Source organism: Anarhichas minor, unplaced genomic scaffold, assembly GCF_050575085.1.
Source record: "Anarhichas minor isolate MPS153535 unplaced genomic scaffold, ASM5057508v1 ptg000045l, whole genome shotgun sequence".
Classification (NCBI taxonomy): Eukaryota; Metazoa; Chordata; class Actinopteri; order Perciformes; family Anarhichadidae; genus Anarhichas; species Anarhichas minor.
This window is the reverse complement of record NW_027466491.1, coordinates 10,261,613-10,288,521: the sequence shown is the minus strand read 5'-3', so window position 1 is coordinate 10,288,521 and position 26,909 is coordinate 10,261,613. Positions and strand designations below refer to the sequence as shown.

The 26,909-nt window shown below is 42.2% G+C and overlaps 2 protein-coding genes across 3 annotated transcripts; one reads left to right on the top strand and one right to left on the bottom strand.

The window, feature by feature from the left end:
* Window positions 1–636: 636 nt before the first annotated feature.
* Window positions 637–7,909, top strand: dmtf1 (cyclin D binding myb-like transcription factor 1). 2 transcript variants are annotated; one of them, XM_076111800.1, is made up of 17 exons: window positions 637–719; window positions 2,148–2,290; window positions 2,520–2,615; window positions 2,776–2,861; window positions 3,337–3,448; window positions 3,654–3,730; window positions 3,815–3,972; window positions 4,058–4,090; window positions 4,179–4,288; window positions 4,577–4,805; window positions 4,895–5,046; window positions 5,283–5,486; window positions 5,576–5,658; window positions 5,939–6,127; window positions 6,232–6,441; window positions 6,633–6,738; window positions 6,863–7,909. In XM_076111800.1, the coding sequence occupies exons 2-17, from the start codon at window positions 2,182–2,184 to the stop codon at window positions 6,895–6,897; spliced, it is 1,989 nt and encodes a 662-aa protein (XP_075967915.1). In that variant the 5' UTR covers window positions 637–719; window positions 2,148–2,181; the 3' UTR covers window positions 6,898–7,909. The 2 variants fall into 2 exon arrangements, with proteins under 2 accessions (XP_075967915.1, XP_075967917.1); XM_076111802.1 differs by having other exon boundaries at window positions 690–719; window positions 2,175–2,290.
* Window positions 7,910–12,358: 4,449 nt separating this feature from the next.
* cpm (carboxypeptidase M) lies at window positions 12,359–25,691 on the bottom strand. The gene is made up of 9 exons (XM_076111917.1): window positions 25,529–25,691; window positions 23,712–23,809; window positions 19,117–19,289; window positions 16,822–16,921; window positions 16,040–16,145; window positions 15,048–15,218; window positions 13,709–13,861; window positions 13,129–13,277; window positions 12,359–12,628 (listed from the first exon to the last, which is right to left on the bottom strand). Exons 1-9 carry the CDS (start codon window positions 25,689–25,691, stop codon window positions 12,359–12,361), a joined length of 1,383 nt encoding a protein of 460 aa, XP_075968032.1.
* Between the last annotated feature and the right edge of the window lie 1,218 nt (window positions 25,692–26,909).

Here is a 26,909-nt window from a genome sequence, read left to right as displayed (position 1 = left end):
ATCAGTAGTCGCAGGAAATATATTTTATTAAATTCGCAAATATATTTAATGTTAATGTAGATTTTTTTACGTCTACTTTACATTAATTTAGTCAAACACAAAAAATAAACAAGAGTCACGTTGTTACCCGGAGAGACTTTAGAGCGGAGAGAGTGGTTGCCAGGTTTGACTCTTACACATCAATTTAATAAAAATAAATTACACACTTTAGCCGTATAAACGCAACTCAAGGTCCACTCACTGTCTTTTTGAAGAGCTTTCAACCACACATTCAGTCTTCATCAGCGATCTCAGATTATTTACAAAGTCAAGAATGAACTTTTGCAAATGAATAAAACAGTTGTCAATGATTTTCTATTAAATTGTACTTTAATTATTTCATTATTTAAGATAAAAACATAAAAGCATTGTATGTGTTATCTCCATTATTTAAATTAGAATATAATTAAATAAAAAATGAATAGAAGTCTAAAGCATGCATATACGTATTTATATCTCCAGTACTTTACTCCCTGATTTCAATGTATTACTTGATGAAAATGTTCAATATACAATATATAAGTAACAATATGTTCCTAAAACAACATTATAAAGCAGGTACCTCTAGTTTTACGGATTATAGTATTATCTGGCAACCCCGCGGGCCCTCGGCCGATCCTCCATCCTGGTACTTTACCTTCATCCTGGTAACTCACAAGTCCCCGGACCAAAAACAGGAAGTAAGTAGCCGAATCAAACGTAAAAAAAAATCACTTTCTGTTTGCTAGTCGGGGGGCGTGTGGGAGCGCGCGCAGAAAGCTCAAAGTGCGGGAAAATAACCGAGAACAAACCGTCAGAATACCGTAAAAAACCCGCACAGACGCCACAAGCTTTTCACCTTGTCGAGTTAACATGGCGCCGGAGATTTTTCGTCTTTATTTCGCTTGGTGGATGCTAACGGTTAGCATCACAGCTTACTCCTGGAAACATAGTTTAACGTTAATATAACTACGTTGCTGCTCTGTGTGTTTTTAAACTACAACGCTACTGTGGGTTTACATCACGTTAAAGTCCCTTTCTACCGCTAAATCCCTGTGTTCTACTTGGCGATTCAGCCAAACTCCACTTAAAAATAGACCCATTCTACTTCGTCTTGCTTATTTCTGACCAATACATACATTTATAATTTGAACTTTGAAGTAAAACCTCTTACAGTGATCGTGCCTATAATTCGGCGCATATATTGTCCAACAAGCACTTCACATCTAGCAGGTTTTAACCAAATTATACCGGCTGTGCTGCCTCTGCTCCGTATCTGCAGTATTGAGCTTCCACTGCAAACAGCAGAGGGCGGTAGCGAGCAGCTCAACATAAATACACATTTTTATTAAAATAACTCACAAATTATGGATTAATTCTCACCCGAATTAACTGATCTCAACTAACGATGAGTAACATGTCACAAGGACCGATGTGGGAGGTGAACGTCTTTGCTGATATGCAATTTGGCTTTAAATTAGTACATTTGTTAAGGCAGTTTGGTGTGAATGAACAATAAATAAACATTTTGTTTTTGTATTCCTGTCATGACATTATGAAGTTATCTTTACTTTTAGGTGTCTTGTACAGATGTTGCTGTTCTTCAATTGGTCTTAACATCATTAAATACTTATATATTATAATATACTATTATATAATATATATATATATTATAAAGCCATTATCCAAGTATCCAAAGTACCTACAAGTTCACTCAGATAATCTAATATTTTCTCTCTGCATGTGCATATACAAGCAATTTATAGTATTATTATAAAACAATCACAACTAAAATAAATGTAATATTTATTCATTAAATTAATTTAAAGCAACATAAATGCCATTAAATTGAATAAATATCCCATTTTATGAAATGTGTCTTGCTCATTTCTATAAATACTGTCAAACAATTAATGCACAATTTGTATTAATGTATATTTTATTCATAAATAACATTTTGGCCTGTTTTAAAACATTTATATTCATCAAAATAACCCCAAATAAGCACTTTGTTAAAGGTACAAATGCTCTGCTATGAATTCTACTCATCCATGTTCTGTTCTTGATTAAATTAACTTCATAGATAGTTAAAATAATCTTTATTTGCACACATTGTGGCCATGACACAGCGGCCCGTGTGTTTGATTCCTCTCCAGGTGGACGATGAGTTCAGCAGCAGAGGACGAGGACGCGGCGGCGTTAGAAACCGTGAAGTCGGTCACGCTCACCCAGGACAGCGACGGAAGCATCATCCTGCACTGCCCTCCTCACGGTGGGTCATCTACCCGCCAACATATATGGGTCTAATAATAATCATATTAATCGCTTTAATTAGACTTAGACTTCAGGACAAACATTTTACATTTTATAAACCAAACAATTTAAAGAAGTGTGTGTGTGTGTGTGTGTGTGTGTGTGTGTGTGTGTGTGTGTGTGTGTGTGTGTGTGTGTGTGTGTGTGTGTGTGTGTGTGTGTGTGTGTGTGTGTGTGTGTGAGTGTAGACGAGGACTCTGAGCCCCTTCAGAAGAAACTGTGCCTCTCTACTGAAGAACAGGACGACTCGGACACTCCTCAGTTCTCTGTGGTCGCTTTACCGAGTGAGAGTCTTTACATCACTGACATGATATCAACAACATCTATATATATATACGTATATATATGTCTATATATATGTATATATATATAGATGTTATTAATTATATATATATATATCCTTTAAGCTAACGAGGCCTCTGTTGACGTCTTCTTCCTCCTCAGTGTCGGAGAGCGATGAAGGCTTCGAGGTGACGATGACGGCCACAGCGGACGGGGATCTCTCTGAGGAAGGAGTCGCTCAGATTCAGGTGCAGAACCAGCTCCTCCTCCTACTTTTATCTGGTCCTGAACCAGTCTCAGTGTAGTCCTGATCCTCTATCAGACCTCCATCAGTAAAGAGACCATCAGAGAGAAGATGGTCTGTTTCTATAGAGTTATTCTTGATGCTCGTCATCGGAGCCACCGGGTCGGATTCTGGTGAAACCAGATGAAATCATGCAGGTTCACCAGAAATGTATTGCTGGACCCGCTGGAGGGAAGGGAGGCACGGGAGAACCAGGACCAGGACTGAGAGGGGCAAACTGTCAGACCTGCTGCAGTAGAATGAGAGGTTTTCTAAAGAGTCTGGTGCCCAGAGACACTACCACTTCAGTCCACAGGGGGCGCCAGAATCAACGCTAAACAAAGTCACCGGACTGCTTGTTTGTCGACTTAAAGTCTCGATGTTTCACGAAGCTTTTTGTTTGTTGTGCTCTTAAAATAAAACCTCCTTCATGTGTGTAGATTCTGCAGCAGGAGGAGGAGTCTCTCTCGCCCGATCAGAAGTCAGAGGTGTCACCTGTCAGTCAGGCCTGGTTCACCACGAAAGAAGACAAAGACACGCTGGCTAACAAAGGTGTGAGCACAGCACAGGTTCACGTAACATTTCTTTTCTTCTTTATGCGTCGCAGTAATCCTGGATTAATTTAAATGCAACTGAAACTGTATTTACAACAAGCTCACCCACCTTTTGGCACAACTTACTGTGTACAGATACCTATTACCTCATTACATTTATAATAATATATATATAATAACATGTAACATTTCCCGCCCTTCAGGTCACAAGTGGAAACAGGGCATGTGGTCCAAAGAGGAGATCGACCTTCTGATGAGCAACATCGATCAATACGTGAAGGTTCGTCACTTCCTGTCTGTATTTCGGTCCCGTACATGTCGTTCAATGTTTGAACCCCTAACCTCCTCCGTGCTCTGGCTTCAGGGCCGAGGCATCGACGACCCGGCGGAGATCATCTTCGAGATGTCCAAAGAGGAGAGGAAGGACTTCTACCGCTCCGTGGCATTGGGCTTGAACCGGCCGCTGTTCGCCGTCTACAGACGAGTTCTACGGATGTACGACAACCGAAACCACGTCGGGAAGTGAGTTCACGAGGTTCAGACATCGGGAAAAACAACTTAACTTTGTTATTTCCTCACTTTGAACGTGTTTATTCGTCTCCCTCAGGTACACTCCTGATGAGATAGAGAAGCTCAAAGCGTGAGTGAAACCTCCGCGTGTCTTTCTTTTAATAATGAAGTAAATGAAATGTGTGTTTATTAAAGTCGAGTATCGTTTCTATGTTCAGGTTGAGGGAGAAACACGGGAACGACTGGGCGACCATCGGAGCAGCTCTGGGTCGCAGCGCCTCTTCAGTCAAAGACCGCTGCCGACTGATGAAGGACACCTGCAACACAGGTAGAGTACTCCAGTACACGCTGCAGGTACTTTACTTCTTTTATACTTCTACTACATCTCAGAGGGAAGTTAGTTACTACTAACCGACAAGTTGACCAAAGATTCAGAGTTCTTTTGTAAAAACACACAAAATATGAAGTTTAACTCCCCAAAAGTTGATAGAAGTACAGCTGAAACCATGTTGACGTGTTAGTAATAAGCTCCTCACCGTCACTCTAAGTAAAGGATGGTTTGTCTGTTTATTTTTCATATGAAACATTTGTCGTCTTCTTCTTTGTTGTTCTTTAGGTAAATGGAGTGAGGAGGAGGAGCGGCGTCTCGCTGAGGTCGTGTACGAGATGGCGGGCGCGTCGCCGGGCTCGGCGGTCACGGGCGGCGTTTCTTGGGCGTCGGTCGCCGATCAGGTTCGCACGCGCTCAGAGAAACAGTGTCGGTCGAAGTGGTTGAACTACCTGAACTGGAAACACAGCGGAGGAACCGAGTGGATGAAGGAGGACGACCTCAACCTCATACGCAGGTACGCTGTCCTCTCTCTCGCTCTCTCATTGTACGCATGACTCCAAGATTATGATGCATGAATTTAAAGAGTTCAACGATGTGTTTCAGGATATTGGAGCTGGAGGTGGAGGATGAGAATGAAATCAAGTGGGAGGATCTCGCCGGCGGGTGGAGCAGCGTCCGGTCGCCTCAGTGGCTGCGATCCAAGTGGTGGAGCATCAAGAGACAAGTAGCCAATCACAAGGAGATCCCCTTCAACGGTGCTCAAGAGTGTTTACATCTGAAGCTGCAGTTTGTTTGTTGTAAAGATTTATTTATAGTTTTTAAATTCACCTTTTGGAGGATTTTTTTTAGACCGTTTTTTTTATTTTATCTAACATAATATTAATTATTATTATTATAATATAATATATTACTTTCTAATATAATAATAATATTATTATAATAAATCACAGGAAACTGTTGACACTCAACCCTGTGTTGTGTTTGTCCTCAGTCCTCCTGAAGGGTCTCCAGGAGCTCATGGCGTCGTCACAGACGGCGTCCGGACCGGTAAGTCCCTCCTCTTCCTCCTCCTCTTCGCTCCAGATCCGACTCACCCGATTGGACGAGAGCGTCGGAGGCGGTGGCAGCCCCGCCCCCGGCTCCATGGCGGCGCTGCAGATTCCCGTTCAGATCCCGCTGCAGATCACACACCTGGGTGAGAGTTTGAGTGTGTTTCTATGCAGACGATGCAGACTTTTACATCAACGGTTGTGTTTAACTCACCTTTTTGTTTTTCTCTGTCAGCTTCAGATTCCTCAGCAGCAGCCAGCGATGGTGAAACCATCACTCTGAACACCGGAGCCCTGCAGACCTTCGAGATCCTGCCCGTGAGCACAAACACATCGATATACTAGAGTTCTGCAGCAGCACTCGGCTTCTAAATGTGACAAAGTGTACAGATAAGAAATGATGATGTGTTTTGAGGGAAATTGTGAAACTCAATCCAAAAATATAAACAATGTGAATTAGCGCCACCTACTGTTTAAAGCTAACAGTCACATCAACAGTATAGTGGATGGAAACGCACATAAATGAGCATTTTTGCTTCGCAGATTGTCAGTAAATTCGATTAAACTTGCTCTGTTTTTCTATTGTCTTTATTTCCAGTCCTTCCACCTGCAGCCCACCGGCACCCCGGGCACCTACTACCTGCAGACGTCGTCCAATCACGGCCTCCCGCTCAGCCTCTCCACCAGTCAGGGGCTCCCGCTCAGCTTAGCCAATAACAGCACGGTTACCCTGACCACGGGCTCCTCCCCCTCGTCCCACGAGCACATCATCCTCCACAGCCTGTCGGTCGGTTTCAGACCACGTAGAGTGTAAAGCGTCTTGTGTTATTTGTTCTACACTCTTCATCTTCATCTTCATCTTCGTGTGTTTTTGTTTTTTTCCCGCCTCAGACGGACGGCCTCTGCTCCGGCGATGGCGTCATCATCCAGACGGTCACCTCTGACCCCGCCTCATCGGACCCTCTCGGCCAATCGCAGCTGGTTGTGGAGACAGAGGGGCGGAGCCAGGACGACCGGCTCGATGCCACGAGTCTCCTGGAGGGGTCGGAGAACGTTGTTACGGAAACTCAGGAGCCAATCACAGACGGCTTCACCGACAAGGTTCACCCAAAATGACTATGATTGAGTATTTATATACAACATACTGCATAATATACCTGCACAATATATTCAGAGTAAAAACTAAGACTTTACAAGATTTAAGAGATATAAGAGAATTTTTTTTAAATATTCACATACGTGTGTGTGTGTGTGTGTGTGTGTGTGTGTGTGTGTGTGTGTGTGTGTGTCAGGAGCTGAGCTCACCGTCTGTTGAGGGTCCAGTGGTGCATTCTGGGATGATATCCGGCAGCGCCGTGCTGATTGTGTCTCCTCCAAACATCAGCAGCACACTGACAGGTAACACACACACACACACACACACACACACACATCTTTTTTCATTTTAAGAATCTAAAATCAACAACACGAGGTTTAAAGTTTGACTGCAGAGCTGCTCATCGTTCTCCGTCTTTGTCCTCAGATCCGATTCTGGAGAACCAGGAAGGATCTGACTGAGCTATACCTCCACCGTGGACCAACAGGATGAGGTCACTTCCTGTCTGTCCGTGTGGAAGCTGCTGCTGTTTCAAACCAGGAAGTGAACGTTGAACATTTGAAGCTTCACACTGAACCCCTGGATGAAATGTGAAGGCAGCGCTGCAGGAGCTCGTCCTGCTGAAGACGTCCTCCATAAGACGTCCTGCAAAAGACGTCCTGCATAAGATGTCTTCCATCAGACGTCCTGCTAAAGACGTCTTCCATAAGATGTCCTGCTAAAGACGTCTTCCATCAGACGTCCTGCTAAAGACGTCCTCCATCAAACGTCCTGCTAAAGACGTCCTGCTAAAGACGCCCTCCATCAGAGGTCCTGCTAAAGACGTCTTGCTAAAGACGTCTTGCATCAGACGTCCTGCTAAAGACGTCCTCCATAAGACGTCCTGCTAAAGACGTCCTCCATAAGACGTCCTGCTAAAGACGTCCTGCTAAAGACGTCCTCCATCAAACGTCCTGCTAAAGACGTCCTGCTAAAGACGCCCTCCATCAGAGGTCCTGCTAAAGACGTCTTGCTAAAGACGTCTTGCATCAGACGTCCTGCTAAAGACGTCCTCCATAAGACGTCCTGCTAAAGACGTCCTCCATAAGACGTCCTGCTAAAGACGTCCTGCTAAAGACGTCCTCCATAAGACGTCTTGCATCAGACGTTCTGCATCAGACGTTCTGCATCAGACGTCCTGCATCAGACGTCCTCCATAAGACGTCCTCCATAAGACGTCCTGCTAAAGACGTCCTCCATAAGACGTCTTGCATCAGACGTCCTACATAAGACGTCCTGCTAAAGACGTCCTGCTAAAGACGTCCTGCTAAAGACGTCCTGCTAAAGACGTCCTCCATAAGACGTCCTGCATCAGACGTCCTCCATAAGACGTCCTGCAGCGCCAAAGAGACTCTGACTCAACTGACCCTCGTCCTTTAAATTAAACATATGTCTATACATGTAAATATATAAATAAATAAACATAAGAACACATGAATGATTCCTCTTTTGTCACGTGATTATGAAGAAATGAAACGTAGTTCTTCTTACCTTCATGAGTAGGAAGAGGTTGAGTTTCTCTCTGGGAGGCGAGATGACGTCAAAGCCCCCAAATCCACAGAAGCCTTTTTAACTTTGCATCTAAAAAGAATCAGAATTTAGTTTCAATCTAAATTAGAAATGTTGTCATTGAAGTAAACGTTCCTAATGTTGGGTGTTTAAGCAGAACCTCGTTATGAGTCAGCGTCTCAACATACTGAGATACTGAGTGAAAATATGAATGTTTCTCATTTTTATTTTACAGGATCATTTTTTATTGACAGCAGCAGAAATAAACTTCCATAGAAACTTTAATACGTCGAATCTGCTGCTGTTTAAAAATGCAGTTCTTCATTAAGAACAGGGAGGCAGCGTTGTCCTATTGTTATACTTCATTGTTATTATTAACTGGTTGATGATCAAAAATATCTGATTGTTATTGAAGGAGATTTATTAGAGTAACAAAAAGATATTCTATCTTTCGTTTCTTAGTTTATTGTCTCAATACATTTAATTCATGTGTTTCTTTCCTTTACGTTTTTTTCTATTTTGACACATTTTTTAGAAACTATTCATAGCTTCACATAGAGATGCATAGAAATATATTTTTTAAATATACGTTTACAGAACTTTTCCAATCGTGCAAAATACAGGTATCGCTTTTCCTTAAAGAAATATGATTGTGAATTAAGTGATTATTTAAAGAAAATCTAATCACGACTCAAGATGTAAATCTCATGATTGTTCCATCATTTAGATTCACTATTGATCTCACAATCATTCTTCTTCTGAGGAGCCGACCATCAACACAAATAAAACATTACAATCGTTTGTTTTTTTGTGCTTTTAATGTGACGTTTCCTTTGAGAACCAGTTCACCGACAGTTTACTTCAGGTCCAGTAGGATTCAGTAGGGAATGGATCCACCGACATGTTTTACAGCGTCATGAAGCATGAAGCATGAAACATGAAGCATGAAACATGAAGCATGAAGCATGAGACATGAAACATGAAACATGAAGCATGAAACATGAAGCATGAAGCATGAAACATGAGACATGAAGCATGAAACATGAAGCATGAAGCATGAGACATGAAACATGAAGCATGAAACATGAGACATGAAGCATGAAGCATGAAACATGAAGCATGAAGCATGAAACATGAAGCATGAAACATGAAGCATGAAGCATGAAACATGAAGCATGAGACATGAAGCATGAAACATGAAGCATGAAGCATGAGACATGAAGCATGAAACATGAAGCATGAAGCATGAGACATGAAACATGAAGCATGAAACATGAAGCATGAAACATGAGACATGAAGCATGAAGCATGAAACATGAAGCATGAAGCATGAGACATGAAACATGAAGCATGAAACATGAAGCATGAGACATGAAACATGAAGCATGAAACATGAAGCATGAAACATGAGACATGAAGCATGAAGCATGAAACATGAAGCATGAAGCATGAAACATGAAGCATGAAGCATGAGACATGAAACATGAAGCATGAAACATGAAGCATGAAACATGAAACATGAAGCATGAAACATGAAACATGAAGCATGAAGCATGAGACATGAAACATGAAGCATGAAACATGAAGCATGAGACATGAAGCATGAAACATGAAGCATGAAACATGAGACATGAAGCATGAAACATGAAGCATGAAGCATGAAGCATGAAACATGAAGCATGAGACATGAAACATGAAGCATGAAACATGAAGCATGAAACATGAAACATGAAACATGAAGCATGAAACATGAAGCATGAAACATGAAGCATGAAGCATGAGACATGAAGCATGAAACATGAAGCATGAAACATGAAGCATGAAGCATGAAGCATGAAACATGAAACATGAAACATGAGACATGAAGCATGAAACATGAAGCATGAGACATGAGACATGAAACAGAAATGTAGAAAACATTCACGAGGTCTGGAGGTGTGACCGAAGCCGGCGGTCACCAACACGGCACAGAGGAGTTCATTATGAAGCAATATTTAATATCACGCGGTACAAAAGTAGAAAAAATTGTCGAAGACATTTGGCAAAAAATAAAGTTTGAAATGAGAATAAAGTGTGCAGAAGGCCGCAGGACGAGTTCACTGACCTCCGTTTAAACGGACGTCACACCTGTTTATCATTAGAGCGGCTCTGAACCAGATACACATCTGAGCATCTATACTGCATATAAATATATATACTGTGTACAGATACTGTAAGGGGTCAGAGGTCTCACCTCACAGATGGAGGTCACAGGTTTGATTCCCAGTCATCAGGTGTTCCTGCTTTTTCCATCTAAACCAGTGGTTCCCAACCTACAAATACGAGACTTTGAAATTTGAAAATATATTGATAATTCAACACGAAACAAGTTTATATTAATGGAAATCTGTCTTATTTCTATTTGGGGGGATAATAATGCACTAAGTTCAGAAGCTACAGCTCACATAATGCTTTGGAGGAGTGAACAGGAAGCAAAATGTTGCCATGGAGTCAGTTAGTTAAATATAGGCTAAAAATGTTTTGTATTTTTAGCCTATATTTCTTAATATTTTGACAAATTAGTGAATTAAAAGATTGCCGAACTAACTATTAGCAGCTCCTGTTTGCAGTGTTCTCATTGATGTACAGACAACTATCACTGGAATACTCAGATACTGAAGAAAACTTAAAAACGTGATGACTCTCAGGCATCTGTGGCTGATTTCTAAGCAGATTTATGGACGTTTACTCGCAATCGACATCTGAGACAAGATAATATTTCACAATAAAGAAAGGCAACATTTAGAGCAAAGGGATATGTTGTGTGTTTTCTCCCTATCTTGTTGGGGACCACTGGACTAAACTGTCCTGTATAAATGTATGGGATGGTTTAACCCTCACCACACACATGAAATAAGCAGAATGAATCAACGCCCGTATGAACGTGTCTGACGATGAATCAAACGCACCTCATTGAGTTCAGATAGATGCCTAATGTGGCGTCACCAGGATCGCTTCATTTCAACGCCCCCTGGTTTAAATACTACCCTGTCTAAAAACACTCCCTGCAAGTGCTAATTTTAAAGTGCTGCTCCTCACATATAAGATTACATGGTCTAGCTCCATTTTACTTAATGAGCCTCATCACTACCTACGCTCTTAAAATGCTGGAACATTTCAGCAGGGAAGACACAAAAGATCCTCAGGCAGTAGTTTTCCCTCCTGTGAACCATTTAAATACAAAGAACTGACAGATTAAACCTGTTTATTCCTGCGGAGAACTCGTCTCCATAATGTAGGAAAGTGTAGTAGCGCTATTAATCTCCTGACGTCTTTCTTTGTCTTTTCCCTTAAATCCTTTAGTTATGGGGTTCTTCCTTGTCTTAGTATGGGGCTGGATTGGTTTTTAGAGGAAATCGGAAAACCCCCAATTTCTCTCTAAATACAAAGTTCTAGTATGTTCAGCTCTTCAGTGGTTCATTTCACTTCTTGAAATACATTTTCATAATCATTACTCCATTAACTAGAAAGGTGACCTCAGCAGAGTGCGGATCTCCACCAGGTGTTTCTGCAACAACTCAAGCTGTATCTTGTGATTGAATGAAGACAACCCACAATTGGCTATCCCCCCCATCTAGACACCAATGGGCTGTAAGTCGTCGTAAAAAACACATCATTTAAACTCAAAAAGAAGCGGCGAAGTATGCAGCCAACCGGCTTAACGTCGTTGTATCAGGCACATCATGGAATCTTGCCAAAACCAAAAGGAAACAAATCAAACTGTCAGCTGCGTAACAGAGGCTGAGTGGCGGCGAGGTACTCAGCAGTAAGTCTGTTGGTAGTTCAGCTAGCGGTAAGCCAAACAATCCAGCCAAAACAGTAAAAGTGAGCCGCAGAGCAGTGGGCGTGAGGTACTCAGCAGTGTTTGTTTGGTTAAGAGTAGTGAGTGAGTAATCAGCAGGCAGCCAATGGTGGTATTAAACAGTCAATAAAAGGTGCTTTGAGAAAGTGTGACTCACTCGAACTACTAGAGTTCCTTGAGCATGTGGCCATAACTGACCACCCAGAATATTATACAGTTTGCTGCAGCAGAATGCGAGCTATGCCGTGGACAGACACAGAGGTCACTCACTCACTCAGTCACGTACGCACACATGCGACCAATCGCATGATCCTTCTGGTAGAGACAATAATAAGCTCCAAAGAGAGCATCTGAACACACCAGCATTTAAAATGATTTCTTACAGTCAAATAAATTATTTTTACTTAAAGTAAATATGATGAGTGAATCTCCACCGATGAACAATAGCAGAAAACATCTGAAACTTCTGGAGGACCACCAGTTTTTGTTCTTTGTTTGTTTTCTTGCAGGTTGAGGTTCGACACCGGGCCTCTTCAGCCGATCAGGTATAGTAGCGCCGCCACCAGTCCGAGCCCCGCACTCAGCACCGTCCACGTGGGCCTGAAGGTGGCTCCGCCGGCCTCCAGGTATAAAGTGTAGTTACAGGTAGGGGTGAGGTTAGCCGAGGTGGGGTAAGCCAAGGTGCGACCAGTCGTAGTGGGGATGTGGCGTAACATGAAGTCGTGTTTCATGGCGGAGTAGTGATCGGGACCATGCGGGACGGTTAGTGTCTCCGTCAAAACCTCGTGACCCGGGTACGTCACCTGCCAATCAGAAGAAAGTTAATGTCACGTGAGAGTGTAACATTCTACACACCGGAAAACAACACATTTTTATACCAGTTACTACTACTGTGCTAAGCTAGTTAGCTTCTGCTATTGTCAACAGGCCACAGCAACAATGTTGCATGAAAACACAAACGTTTGCTAACTTTTGATCGTTAAGGTCTTTGGATTGTACTGACCAAATTTGAAGTTGATCTGATTAAATCTGTAGGAGGAGAGTGTACGCCGTCTATAAAATGGCAAAAAATTGGCTAAAATGGCAAATTGAATTCAAAAAGGCTGACTTCCTGTTGGGTTTTGGGTATACTTTCATTATCTTCCCTTCAATAGGGCCTTCGGTGCTCGGGCCCTAACTACAAAGATGTATCTAAACATGATTCTACACTGTGGTTGAAGAGATAAAAGATATATATAAATATGTATATATATATATATATGTTCCACCACTAGAGGTCGCTGTATTATCGTTGTGTGTTTACTGTGAAGCTGTAGTTTCCAGGCAGCAGCAGTCTGTAATATTCTCCGTGTCGGTCGGTGTTGAACGGACACATATTCCTGCGACCTCTAACCTCCACCACCGCGTTCTGGACCGGCTCTCCGGAGCCATCGAACACACGACCTTTGACACCTGAACACAAACATACATACACATGTACACAGATAGTATCAAGGTAAACACACGGACAGGTGAACACACGGACAGGTAAACACACGGACAGGTAAACACACGGACAGGTGAACACACGGACAGGTGAACACACGGACAGGTAAACACACGGACAGGTGAACACACGGACAGGTAAACACACGGACAGGTGAACAGACAGACAGGTAAACACACGGACAGGTGAACACACGGACAGGTGAACACACGGACAGGTGAACACACGGACAGGTGAACACACGGACAGGTGAACACACGGACAGGTAAACACACGGACAGGTGAACACACGGACAGGTGAACACACGGACAGGTAAACACACGGACAGGTGAACACACGGACAGGTGAACAGACAGACAGGTGAACAGACAGACACGTAGACAGACAGGTACTGACCCAGGTGGACCTGCTGGATGAAGGCCAGCAGAGACTTCCTGTTCTCGGTCCACAGAGCAGGAAGTTGTTGGACTGGCGGAAACTTGCAGCAGGAAACTTCCAGAGTCAACTCCAAACACTGAGCCCACACATAGTTATAGTCCTGCATCCCACCTGTACACACACACACACACACACACACACACACACACACACACGAAATGTCAAATATCTTTTTAAATAAAAAGGATACAAGTTGGTGAAGTTGTGTAAAGTTAAAGTTAAGTTCTCATGTTAATATATATTCTAATCACAAAAAAGCCACAAATGTCTCCTTCATTTTAAGGTTCTATGAGCCTTGAGTTTGAACAAAGAGCGAGTAAGAAGACACATAAACAAATATCGTCCGTCCAAAGGAGGACATTTCCCTTTCAAACTTCAAACCAAATCTGTGTCTTTGTGTTCAGCCGGAGACGTTTGAAGGATTCTGTGTTCAGCTGCTTGTTTCTCAAATTGGCTGAACTTCAAAGATCATCAAAACCCAATGTCCAGATCCTTAGATGCATGTGTGTGTGTGTGTGTGTGTGTGTGTGTGTGTGTGTGTGTGTGTGTGTGTGTGTGTGTGTGTCCTACGCGCTCCTAAAAACACCCACAATCCTTTACGCACGATGCATGTCCTGTCCCCCGATTTAGAAACAGAGGAACTAAGCTAGTAAACCGGCTAGAACCGGCTTATTTTCACAACTAACTCTGTAAATTAAAGGTTCTCGGTCGATGGAACAGTCGAGATATTTAACGGAGACGGTTTTCATGAGTTTCTGTTGAGTTTAGGTGGGTTTTACAATCAGTGAGGTACATTTACTGTGTTTCTCAACGGAGTCTGGTGGCTTTGAGAATACATTAATTGTATGTTTTTTACATCATATTAATTATTAAAAAAGAAAACCCTGTTGAAAATTCATATTCCTTCTAGAAATTGTAAAGTACTGAATTATTCTAATCAAAGAATAACAACAGAATAACATCTGACATACAACAAGTCATTAAATGATGTGTTCAGAGTTCAGCTCCCTCAGGGGACGTCTCTGTCAGGTGATCCGGGTCACACAGATCCGGTTTCTGCAGCAGGAAACCGGATCGGTTCTGTCTGCAGGTTTCATGAGCTCAGAGCGTTCAGAGCAGACGAACTAATAAAGTTTATTTAAAGCGTTACAGCCTTTCATAATGAGTCAAAAACGATGAAATAAAAACATAGAGATGTATCTGTTTTTGTTCTATTTCATAATAAAAACGACAGAATACCACTTCCTGATTGGCTGCCGTGGATCCGGTGGGATCCTATAAATAGCGGCGTGCTGACCTGACAGAGGATACCACTGGTATCCGTTGGTGACTCCGTCCAGGAACGGCCTGGTGTCTCTGCAGAGGTTCCCCCGGTGCATGGAGGCGTGGCTGTGGGAGTACACCTTGGCCAGGTGAAGGAACACGTCGTCATCGGGCGTGACGCTGGCCCCGCCCACCAGCTCGCTGCCTGCACCGACCAGCAGGAGTGAGTTTTTAATCAAATGAATTAAATTAAACGTGTTACACAAAGGCTTGAGCTGAAAAACAGACTAAAAGGAAAAAGAGTACTCTTCAAAATAAAATGTTAAAGCATGAATTAAAATTTGTATTTATATTTCAAAATAAAATAAGAAAACAAATGCAAATAAAACCACTTAAGTCTGGTTATTGTTGTATTATCTATTTAACTGGACTGACAGACTGACAGTCTTCCTGCTGGTTTATTTTCTGGAGAACTTCTTTTACAACTTTAATTTTATTTTATTCTATTATTTATTTGTGTTTATTTTGTGAACTAACGGCTTCGGTTTCTACCAGCAGAGGGAGCAGTCACTCAAACCTCCCGAGCTATAGATGAGAAGCTTGCCTTACAAATCGTATATTTAGGAAATAGTTTTTAGTAAACCAAAATACGAGACAAATCGTAACGTAGCATGATACACGGAATACATATAGTACATACATTATGTGTTATATCATGAATTATCTTTTTCCTTGCAGCAAAAGTATAAAAACCAAACTTCACCGTGAGTTTTGCCACTTTTGGACTTTAATTAAAGATTTCTTTACGGGTTTTTCTCAGTAAAATATTATCCTTAAACTTCAGTAAAAGTGATTTTACTCCAGGTTCACTCCAGCAGAAACTATGAAATAACTGTGTGAGTGTGTGCGTGAGTGTGTGTGTGTGTGTGTGTGTGTGTGTGTGTGTGTGTGTGTGTGTGTGTGTGTGTGTGTGTGTGTGTGTGTGTGTGAGTGTGTGTGTGAGTGTGTGAGTATGTGTGTGTTCACCTCCGTTGCTGTTGTCATAAGGATAACTGGCCACCATCGCTCCTCCGTGAAGGTTGGCAGAGAGGACGAAGCTCTCGGTCCTCAACCAGCCAATTACAGCTCTGACCTGAAGACACGTCACACAGCGACCGGCCAATCACAGAGGGTCCTTTCAAACACGTTAATTTAAGGAAAAGATGGTGACGCTCTGTAGTTTGTGTTTGAAGAAACTGGAGGAAATAGAGCTTGTTGTTTGGGGACTATCTTCAGCGGCGGATGAATCCACAGTTTGGTGGATACTTTACTTTGACTTTTGATGGGATTTGTTCATTTATGGGAGGAAGAGGAGAGAAAGGAGGAAAAGAGAGAGGAGGTGCAAGAGGAGGAGGAAGAGAGAGAGAGAGAAGGGGACGAGGTGAGGAAAAGGTGAGAAAGGAGGAGAGAGAGGAGAGAGGGAGGAGAAAGAGAGAGAGAGAAAGGAGAGAGAAGGAAGAGGAAAAGGAGGAAAAGGAGAGGGAGGAGGTTGAGTAAGTGGAGGAGATGAGGAGAAGTGGAGGGAGAGGAAGAGAGAGGAGAGGAGGAAGAAGAGAAGGAGTAACATATAACTAATACTATAAATAAAAAGATGGTGACGCTCTGAAGTTTGTATTTCAACAAACTGGAGGAAATAGAGCTTGTTGTTTTGGGACTATCTTCAGCGGCGGATGAATCCTCACTTGGTGGACACTTTACTTAATGTATAAATACAACAGAACTTCGTGAGTTGATGTTTGAAAGCAGCAGAAGGTGTTTGACTCTCAGACCTCGTTCTCCCTCTGCTCCTCCTCCAGCTGCTGAATCCTCCGGCGACCAGCGAACGCATCGGGGAAGTTCCTGTTCAGGTCTACGCCGTTATTATTTGGCCTGAAACACACAAACACCACTGAGAACAAACCAGATATACAGCAGCACAGAGGTCAGAGGTCAGAGGTCAGAGGTCAGAGAGCTCATGGGTTTTTCTTTTGGTGAAACTAACGAGAGTCTGAAGACAAACTCACACAATCAGATTTATTAGATTTAAGAGGAGAAATACGAGATGTTTAATTTACTGTATACACAGATATAGAAAGCAAGGAGGAGGAGAGAGGAGGAGAGAGGAGGAAACAAGAGAGAGAAGGAGAGAGGAGGAGGAAGAGGAGAGAGGAGATAGGAGAGAAGAGATAGGAAGAGGAGAGCGGAGAGAGGAGAGGAAGAAACAAGAGAGGAGAGGGAGAGATTAGGTGGAAGAAGGGGGGAGAAAAATACAAATAATAAATAAATGTGTAAATATAAATATTTATATAAAAAGATGAAGGACCTACAAGTTTTTCTGTAAACTGTAAACAAACAACAGGGAAACAGCAGCTGCTGCCGAGGCTCCCATGGGCAAGGCACTCATGTTTCCCACAATCCTCCTGCTCCAGGAAGTGAGCGCGTCTTTATGTATTTATACACATACTTTAAATACAGCTTGCTGATACTTTTCGGTGCTTTTACTTGTAATTGAGCAGAAAAATACTTCTTGGACGATTCTTAGGATTTTCAAAATAAAATGTTGTATTTGTATTCTTTATATATAATATAATATATGTAATGACTGACTGACACTTGATTCAGTGAAATTCTTTAAACCAGTTTGTTTCTGTGTCGAGCTGAAAGTCAAATTATCTCATCGGCTGATTTGTTTCCACTTTGAGACGCTCCAACGAAATGTTTCCTTATATGGGTTGGAAAGTGATGACCTCAAACCGACTACACACACACACACGCACACGCACGCACACACACACGCACACACACACACGCACGCACACACACGTATAAACTGCAGCATGAATATCATTTCTCTGGTTAATTTGATTAAAAGTTGAAATGAAAACAAACTTGTGTTGAACTGTCAACACTTTAAGGTATCGGTTCGCATCTCTTTGTCCCCACAATGAGACTGTGTGAACAGATTTACGTCCCCACAATGTGATGAATACAACCACACAGACACACACAGGAAACAGCACATGAGAAGAAGTCAAAACACTTCTGATTAGATACGTAGCGGCCTTTAACCGCGACTGCAATCTGTGAGTGTGATACCGATCTGCTGTGTGCGTCTGGTTTCCTGCTTATCACAGTGTTTTGGAGCGTCACACAGTTTAGTCTATCACATCTAGCACATCAAAGTGTGCGTGTCTTGTTTTGACATTCGGTCATCCACACATGTTTCAACCCTGTAGACCAGAACCAGCAGCTTTTTTTACCTTGAAAAAGCCCCTTAAACCCCCAATAATTCATATTTTAATATTGATGAGGGACCACATGACTACTTCAATGTGAAGGGGAATACAAAAATGAAACATGACTTTACATCATTTCAATTTTAACATACATAAAAATAATAAGTGGATCTTTAAAGGTAATACATTTAAAATTCAGAGCATATCTATTGCCTCCACACGGCTCTCAAGATGGCGACGGCTGAGCCGGCGGCTAACAGCTAACAGTGCAAACAGAAGGCAACAGTGCTGACGGAGATATCAGTGTGAAGCGGAGCTTCATCAGCTGTAACCAGCATAGACTGTGTATAAGAAGTGGACGTAGTCAGCCATTGGTTCCTGCTGTTTTTGAAGCCTTGAGTTTCGGCATTTTGGCTGTCGCCATCTTGTTTTGTTGCAACCAGAAGTGACACGAGAGGTTGGAGAGAAATACAACTGAACGCTGAAACATTTTTAGGTGATCAAAATGTTCCAATTAACTTTTCTTTGGAAGAGTTAAAGTTGTAAGACGAGAACACGGAAAACTCTCAGACCGCCGTGGTCGAGACCTGTCAATCACTGTGTAGCCCCGCCCTAAAGCATCCCCTGCTTTATGGTCTGTTTGACTCTAAATGGACCATAATGTACTAAATGAACATCATGCTGTATTGAAGAAGACTTGAAACTAGAGATTGAGACCATAAACTCATGTTTACAATGTTTACTGAGGTAATAAATCAAGAGAGAAGTAGAGTCATTTTCTCATAGACTTCTATACAACCAGAGGAGTCGCCCCCTGGTGGACACTAGATAGAACGCAGCTTTGTTTACCTGCCCTGGCTGTACAAGCAGTCCGTGTCCGATGCGTCGAAGCCGTCGGGGTTCATCGTGGGCAGGATGTGGATGCGGGTGCTGTTCAGTAACTGCAATGACCACGTTTCGTTGTTGCGGTAACCACCAACCAGGTCGTCGATTAGCTGCAGCAGCAGCACCCGGCCAAGAACCTGCACACACACACACACACACACACACACACACACACACACACACACACACACACACACACACACACACACACACACACACATAAAAGTGTTACTTAGAATATGACCAAAGATATAATTGAAGTGATTACATTTTCTGGGGTTCATTTGATTAGAAGTTGAATGAAGTCTGATGCTTTAGAATGAAAACAAACGACAGCAATCATCAAACTTCCTCTCGTCTTTGCTGCTCAGTTCCACAGCTTTATTCATTCATTCCTCTTTCCAACATCTCTCTCTCTTAACATGACATTTCATGTTCTCTCCTGCTGGAACACAGAGTGGGAGGAAGTGATGTCGTGAGTCAACGAGGAAATCGAAACGCAATCCCGAGACGAGTCAGAGGCTGATCTTTCCTTCTTCTTTTGACGCAGAATAAGAAAAGAAACAACAACTTTGTGAATGAATGAGAGCCTCGGGAGGCCGGAAGAGAGAAGGGTGGGAAAAAGGTGAAAAGGTGTGTGTGCTTACAGAGCTGACACACACACACACACACACACACACACACACACACACACACACACACACACACACACACACGTGTCAGGGCTAGCGTTGCCTTCGGCCATCGTTTTGTTTTTCCTCCAAACACTCGTCTGAACTCTTTTCTCTCCTTACAGGCGTCACTTTACAATCCAGAACATTGAGTCGAGTGTGATCCTCAAACACACACATTCTGACTCACATATGGCGTCAGATGAGTCTCTGTACAAACACAAACACGCAAAAGGATTCATGAATGTATTTTGTGATCTATACGTAAACAACTCTCTCCACAAATATGTTTTTCATCATTGTACTGTATATGAATGTAAACAGAAACCAACAGATCAAAAATACATATTTCTGATGCACACACAAATATTTCTTGTTGTAAATTAAATTACAAGTTATTTTTTTATACCTTCAGTGACCGATTTGTCCCAGCACATGTGCGGGAGAGCCTACCCAGCATGCCTTGCGGGAAGACCACACCTACTCATCCTCTGTTTGACTACAGGCTGTTAAATGCTAACGTTAGCCTAGCATCGATGCTAACCGGTGGCTTTGAACTAGAAAGGAGCAGCGGGTCATGACTCTCTGCTTCCCAGTTGTTGTTCTTTTCATGCTGCAACATTAAGCGATTCCCTCGTCTAAGATGTCTTATTGTGTGGTGATTAAAATGCATTCAGACGTATATTATTGATGCGTTGCTGCCCTCATCAATCATGACACATTCCTCTCCATTATGCTGTTCCCATGGAAGGATACGGCAGCTTCCCCTCCGAGTTCAGACGGCGAGGTCCCGGCCGTCCGCTGGTGTTTACGTTGCCGTGCATTAGCAGATGTAAGCTAACGTTCAGCCTCACGAACGATAACAGTTCCAGAGTCAAAGACGGGAAACTCTCGCTCCTCTCTTCGCCCATACACGTCCACAAACACACAATGTCCTGTTTTAAGAAAACAAAGCTGGGAGCAGATACGTGGCTGCTCTGTCGTTCACTTCATCTTCCTTTAGCTCCTGAAACAGCTGTTTGGGATAAGATACCGGCTCCTCTAATGCTGTATTAATGATTCGTTTCATTATTGTTTAACTGCAGATTGTTTCCTTTTGTTTCGTCTATAAATCACAGTTTCCTTGATCCCAAAAAAGACATGTTCAGACATCTTCCTTTGTCCAAAACCCAAAAGCATTCAATTTACAGTCATTAATGACAAAGACAAAAGACAAATCCTCATATTTAAGAAGTGTAAATGTCCTAGATTTGCCTTTTTTTGCTTAAAAATTAATAATCGATTATCAAAATGGTTGCCGCTTAATTTTCTTTTGCAAACCTTGTGCATAAAATCCTGCAGGACTGCTCAAACAGAGATGAACAGTCGTACTACTGCTCTAGATATAAATACTTCAAAAACTTTACTGAAGTTTCAGGACGTGTTTTTAAAAGTGTGACACTTTTAAACGTAATAATACGGACTTGGCTTGTAGAAGAAGTGGGCGGTACGTCAAAGTATCGGACAAACTAAAGATTGGATCAGCTGATGGCGCTGGATGAAAAGTCAGCGGATCATCAAATTCAGTGCAACTCATCCTCAGGGGAACATGAATGTGGAAACCAAATCTCATGACAATCCATCCAATTGTTAATTCACAAAATTCCACCAACGCGAAACCTCACTGAGGTGCAACAGGATCCTCAAAGTTCATCTTCTGTTTGATTTCATTGCAACTCATCCGATATTTGTTGAGATACTTCACCAAATGACAGACGTCGCCTTCCATAGAGACAGAAATATGCAATAAGAGCTGAGAGATACGTCGGAGGAGGAGAGCAGATTAGAGCTGTGGAAAGACGTCTGGTTTATTTGACGTTACTGTTCATTCTTCTCATGATCAGCGACGACGGACTGCATTCCTGCTGCTGACTGAGCGGCGTTCTGTCAGAACACAGACGAGTGTTTTCTGATTTCTCGTCTGAACGTCGAGGACAGAAACGTCTGACGTCTTTCTGTCCGAGCCTTTGATTTTGCACGTTGTTTGTTTCCTGTGTTTTTGGGAGGTTTTGCCAAACAACACGGTTTCCTATGAGGGGGCCAGATGTACCAACGCTGAGCGGGTGCAGACAACATGCACACGCCTTCACAAGCAGAGACATTTATACAAACAGAATGTCAGCATTCATCTGCTGCTGTGCCAAAGGATTCATCCTCTGGGAACCATGACTGCCATTTCATCCAGCTGATGTTGACATATTTTTTAGAATGTGGGAAAACTTTGATCAGCTGGTGGTGCTGGAGAAAGAAAAACATGCCTAAATCGTCAGTAAGTTGCTTGTTCTGCAACACGTTTGTGATGCTGAACATCGTGTCTCGTGAACCACATCAGGATCAAGTTTCTTCATCTTCGCAGTACAAACGAGGACATGAAGTGCTCGTCGGCCTCGCGGGAGATAAAACTCACGTCACAACGGAAGATTCTCTCTCTGGGAACTGTGTCATTCACACGCACAACGCTCTGTACACGACACCGTTTCTACTTCCTCCACCGAGGCTACATTCCTGCTGTTGTAATGTGTGTGAGCGGACTCGGTGAAAAGGCCTTTTTTCTGGAAGTTTCCTTCCGAAACCGACACACTCCGCTGACTCTGTTTGCTGACTGTGTAACACACTGTCTAAGTGTGTGTGTGTGTGTGTGTGTGTGTGTGTGTGTGTGTGTTGAGGCGTGACTTGTCTATTTAAGGACATTTCCTTTCACACACACACACACACACACAGTGTGATCAGCCGTAGGCCGTCGCCACAGTAACCAGATGCTGGTCAGAAGTGAGTTTCCTTCACACCGTTTTTTTGCTTATTTCACTTATTTGTTTTGTCTTATTCCTTTAAAACTTTGAGTTTATACATTTAAGTTTTGTCTGATTCTTGTCTCATTATCTGAAATATATATTACATTTATATAATATGTCATAAATCACATTGTTCTGATTTGATTAAGCTCTATATTCACACTTTTAATGTTTTCTTTATTTCAATTTCTTGAGCTTTATTTTAATGACTGGAGCTTGAACTCAATGGAACCTCGTGTTCGGCTCTGCTCCGTATTTACAAACACTTATTGATGAAACACTGATTTGTTGATCACAATGTAACGTTAGAATTGTAAGACTAGCGACTAGAAAGCATCAATCAGATCTCCAGATCGCATATTTAATGGCGGCCCATGACAAACCACACTATGATGTAATAATCTACGGGTCACATGACTCCCATGTCAAGTTTTTATATCTAAAATGCTCCCACACGGCAGGTTCAAGGCCCTTTCTAGCGGATAAAAGACGGCACGTCTTGTGTTGAAGGAATCAGGACTTCATAGATACTGAAACAGTGACGGACTTAAACAAACACAGTTATGGTAATAAAACTTTGCTCAAAATCCTATTCTGACAACCTCAGAGCAGACAGGTCCCCCCCCCGGAGGTCTTTGGCCAGCTCTAATACTCTTTAAAGGACTCATCGGTAGATTTATTCTTCCTCACTGAGCCGTTTGTGTGTTTGAACTTCTGTCAATAAAGTTATTTCTTCCTGTCGCTTGTTTGCTGCTGCTGAAGTCATAAGATCCGTAGATTTGTTTCATAATGCTGTCTAATTCTTTAATGTTGACTCAGCGCACCACACACACACACACACACACACACACACACACACACACACACACACACACACACACACACAGTCCGTCGTCTGGATACAACAGTGTGTGTGGAGTGTTTGACTCTGAATGGCTTTTGTTGATCTCTTTAGTCTCCTGCTTCCTGTCAACAGGGAGGGGTCCTGTGTGTGTGTGTGTGTGTGTGTGTGTGTGTGTGAGTGTGTGTGTGTGTGTGTGTGTGTTCGTTCGCTCACCTCATTTCCATGCATGTTAGCCACATATTTGAACTCGGGGATGCCGACGGTGTGACGGCGAGGACTGAGACCGAGAGCCAACACCCACAGCGTCTGACCTGAGAGACACAACGTTCTTTACATCCACACGAGTTACACTTTGTGTTCTACTGAGGAACGTATGCTGATGTTCTCCGCCTATAGCAGAGAGACAGCAGAGGGCCGTTCACACACATATTCCACTAGTTTTCAGAATATGAGAATATTCTGAGTTTGATATTGTTCGTGTAAATATTCAGTTTGGATATTCTGAGTTATGTCGTATTCTGAATGCAGCATTTCCTGATTAAGACGTGTGGAGATGTTGATGAACAGCTGCATGTAAACGGGAATATTAGTGGAATATAAATTTTAATAAACAGTTTATTAGGGATATTGTGTTTTTCAGAATAAGGACAGGAATATTTGTTGCGTGTAAACGTATCAGACTGAGATTAGAAATATCAGGAATGAAAGAAACAATCACAATTTAAAAAGATCTTGTTTCTTTAAGTTTTTAAAGGTTGAAAAGTCTTCTTTTTAAAGACAGACAGAAGCTTAACTGCGTGAGTTGAACTCAGACTGGAGCTAATGTTTGACGAGATGTGAGCGACCCACCAACGAGTCATTCATGGACTCATTAACCGCTGTGAAAGAGGATTATCGTTGTTTCAACCTCAAACCACTGAAACAGAGAATGGACTGAGTGCTCGACTTCTAAAATTAAAAATACAAACACGTTAGATTTAATGTTAAGTTATGTAGCACTGCTGGTTGAAGAGAAACATCTCTTAATGTGGAGCCTGCTGAGTAATCAGGGAGAGGACATGATTAAAGTATATTTACATGACTTCTTTTAATCCTTTAATCAGATTATAAAAGTCTGATTAATGTTTCTGCAGCAGTTTGGTTTTATTCTCACTGGAGCTGAACCTCAGAGTGTAAAGTTTCCATTTAAACACAACGACTGTAACTACTGCAGAGGGATGAATGAAGCTCTGCAGGCCACAGCAAGTCTGTAACACACACACACACACACGCACACACACGCACACACACACACACACACACACACACACACACACGCACACACACACACACACACACACACGCGCACACACACGCACACACACACACACACGCACACACACACACACACACACACACACACACACGCGCACACACACACACACACACGCACACACACGCACACACACACACACACGCACACACACACACACACACACACACACACACACACACACACGCACACACACACACACACACACACACACACAGGTTGGACGCAGGCCAGCTGGTGTCCTAGATTAGCACAGATTAGCTGTGTGTGTGTGTGTGTGTGTGTGTTTGAGTGATTAGCCAGATTAAGACGTCCCCCAGATTAAATTAACCACGTTTAGAGTCCCGTCGTACAGACACACGAACAACACACACACACACACACACACACACACACACACACACACCGACCACACACAGATAAAACCATAATGATGACATCATGATTGAGATAATTATGAATCATGATGTCATCATTATCACATAACGTCTCCAATTGTTTTTTTTGTTTGGCGAATGTGAAGAACTTCTATAGTTTCATATCTTTAAAAATGAGTTTGACTTCTACACACAGACAGAGAGACAGAGAGACAGAGAGAGAGACAGAGAGACAGAGAGACAGACAGAGAGACAGACAGACAGACAGAGAGACAGACAGACAGATAGACAGACAGAGAGACAGAGAGACAGACAGACAGACAGACAGGTGAGCCTCTCACCTCTGACCGACTGTCCGATGCTGTACAGGTGAGTGATGTCGGGGTTTGACTCGCTGGTCTGGACGAGGTACCGCTCCATCTCACGGTTGTCGTGATAACGAAACTCCAGCGCCGAGGCCCGGCTGAGGATGAGGAGGAGGAGGAAGAGGAGGAGCGATGACATCACTGCAGTCACACCTGACGGAGGAACTAGACGTTAAAATCTCTTCAGCTGGAGTTAAACTCAGACTATATTTAAACAAAAACACATTTAAAAACACACATTGACTTAGAGACGAGGGAACAGGAAGTTTAAAAACGCTGAGTCGTCTTTTATCAGCTTATTATCAATGAACAATACATTTGATTACGTCTCATTGAGCTTTAAGAAATCAGGACGTTTAACACTCCTGTGAGACATTTAATGGACCAAGAAGTTATTCAGATCTCAGAGGACATAACTGGGAGTTTAATCAATAATGAAACATCTGAGAAGAACAATAAAATGTGAGGAAATAATTAGATGGAAGCTCGATTCGTCCGCTGGATGATGACTTCAAACTCATTAAAAAAAAGCAATTATGTGGAGCAGAGAAGTGATGAAAGAGAAGCCTTCATCCAGGAAGTGGAGGCTGACTTTCAAAATAAAGCTGTCAGCAGGAAGAGACTGAATTTAGATATGTCAGTTTTAATCTGTGTGACACTGAAACACGTTTTAATTTAAATGTGTTTCTTTGTCTTCAGTTGACGGAGTGATATTGACAGTAACTACGCTGCCTGTCAGCAGTCTAACCGTGTGAATATGTTAAGTGTTGTCAGTAAACGTTGAGGAGCGCTGTCATCACAAACAGGTTACTGCCTCCAGCTGAACGTTCAGTGTTCATCACATAACTCTTTAACTCTCTTTACTCATCTTTCATCTGTTTGTGTGTATTTCACCTATTTTGCTATTTTGAATGAAGCTGAATTGATTTTATTTCAGTTTATTCTCAGATTGAGTGGATGTGCTGCTGGTTAGTTTAGATTAAAGGGACAGTTGTGGTTGTATGAGGTACTTCTACACAGTCTGTGTACTAGTACAGTAGATTAGGAGTTTCTGGTCGACCGCTGTTTGTTTGTGTTATTCTGTGATTTTGGTGAATCTGAAAGAACCCTTTAAAACACCAAAGTTATTATTATATATATATATTTCAGTATTGTTGGTTTGGTTGAGTTGAATTTAGTGAATATATATATATATATATATATATATACACATATATACATATATATATATATATATGTTTAATCTTCAACAGCAAAGTTTGTTCTTAAACGTGGCCTATGGATGACACATAAATTATATACAAAACATCCATAGAAACATTAAATATTACAGAAACATATAATGTATAAACTCAGT

What these genes read in the sequence shown, in the direction of transcription:
- dmtf1 (XM_076111800.1), top strand. Translation starts at nt 2,182, where the DNA reads ATGAGTTCAGCAGCAGAGGACGAGGACGCGGCGGCGTTAGAAACCGTG. An exon ending in GAGATAGAGAAGCTCAAAGC is followed by an intron (nt 4,091 to 4,178) that starts GTGAGTGAAACC and finishes TTCTATGTTCAG; the next exon opens with GTTGAGGGAGAAACACGGGA. An exon ending in AGACCTTCGAGATCCTGCCC is followed by an intron (nt 5,659 to 5,938) that starts GTGAGCACAAAC and finishes CTTTATTTCCAG; the next exon opens with TCCTTCCACCTGCAGCCCAC.
- cpm (XM_076111917.1), bottom strand. Translation starts at nt 25,691, where the DNA reads ATGTCATCGCTCCTCCTCTTCCTCCTCCTCCTCATCCTCAGCCGGGCC. An exon ending in CCAGTGGTATCCTCTGTCAG is followed by an intron (nt 13,862 to 15,047) that starts GTCAGCACGCCG and finishes GTGTGTGTACAG; the next exon opens with GTGGGATGCAGGACTATAAC. An exon ending in CATCCAGCAGGTCCACCTGG is followed by an intron (nt 13,278 to 13,708) that starts GTCAGTACCTGT and finishes GTTTGTGTTCAG; the next exon opens with GTGTCAAAGGTCGTGTGTTC.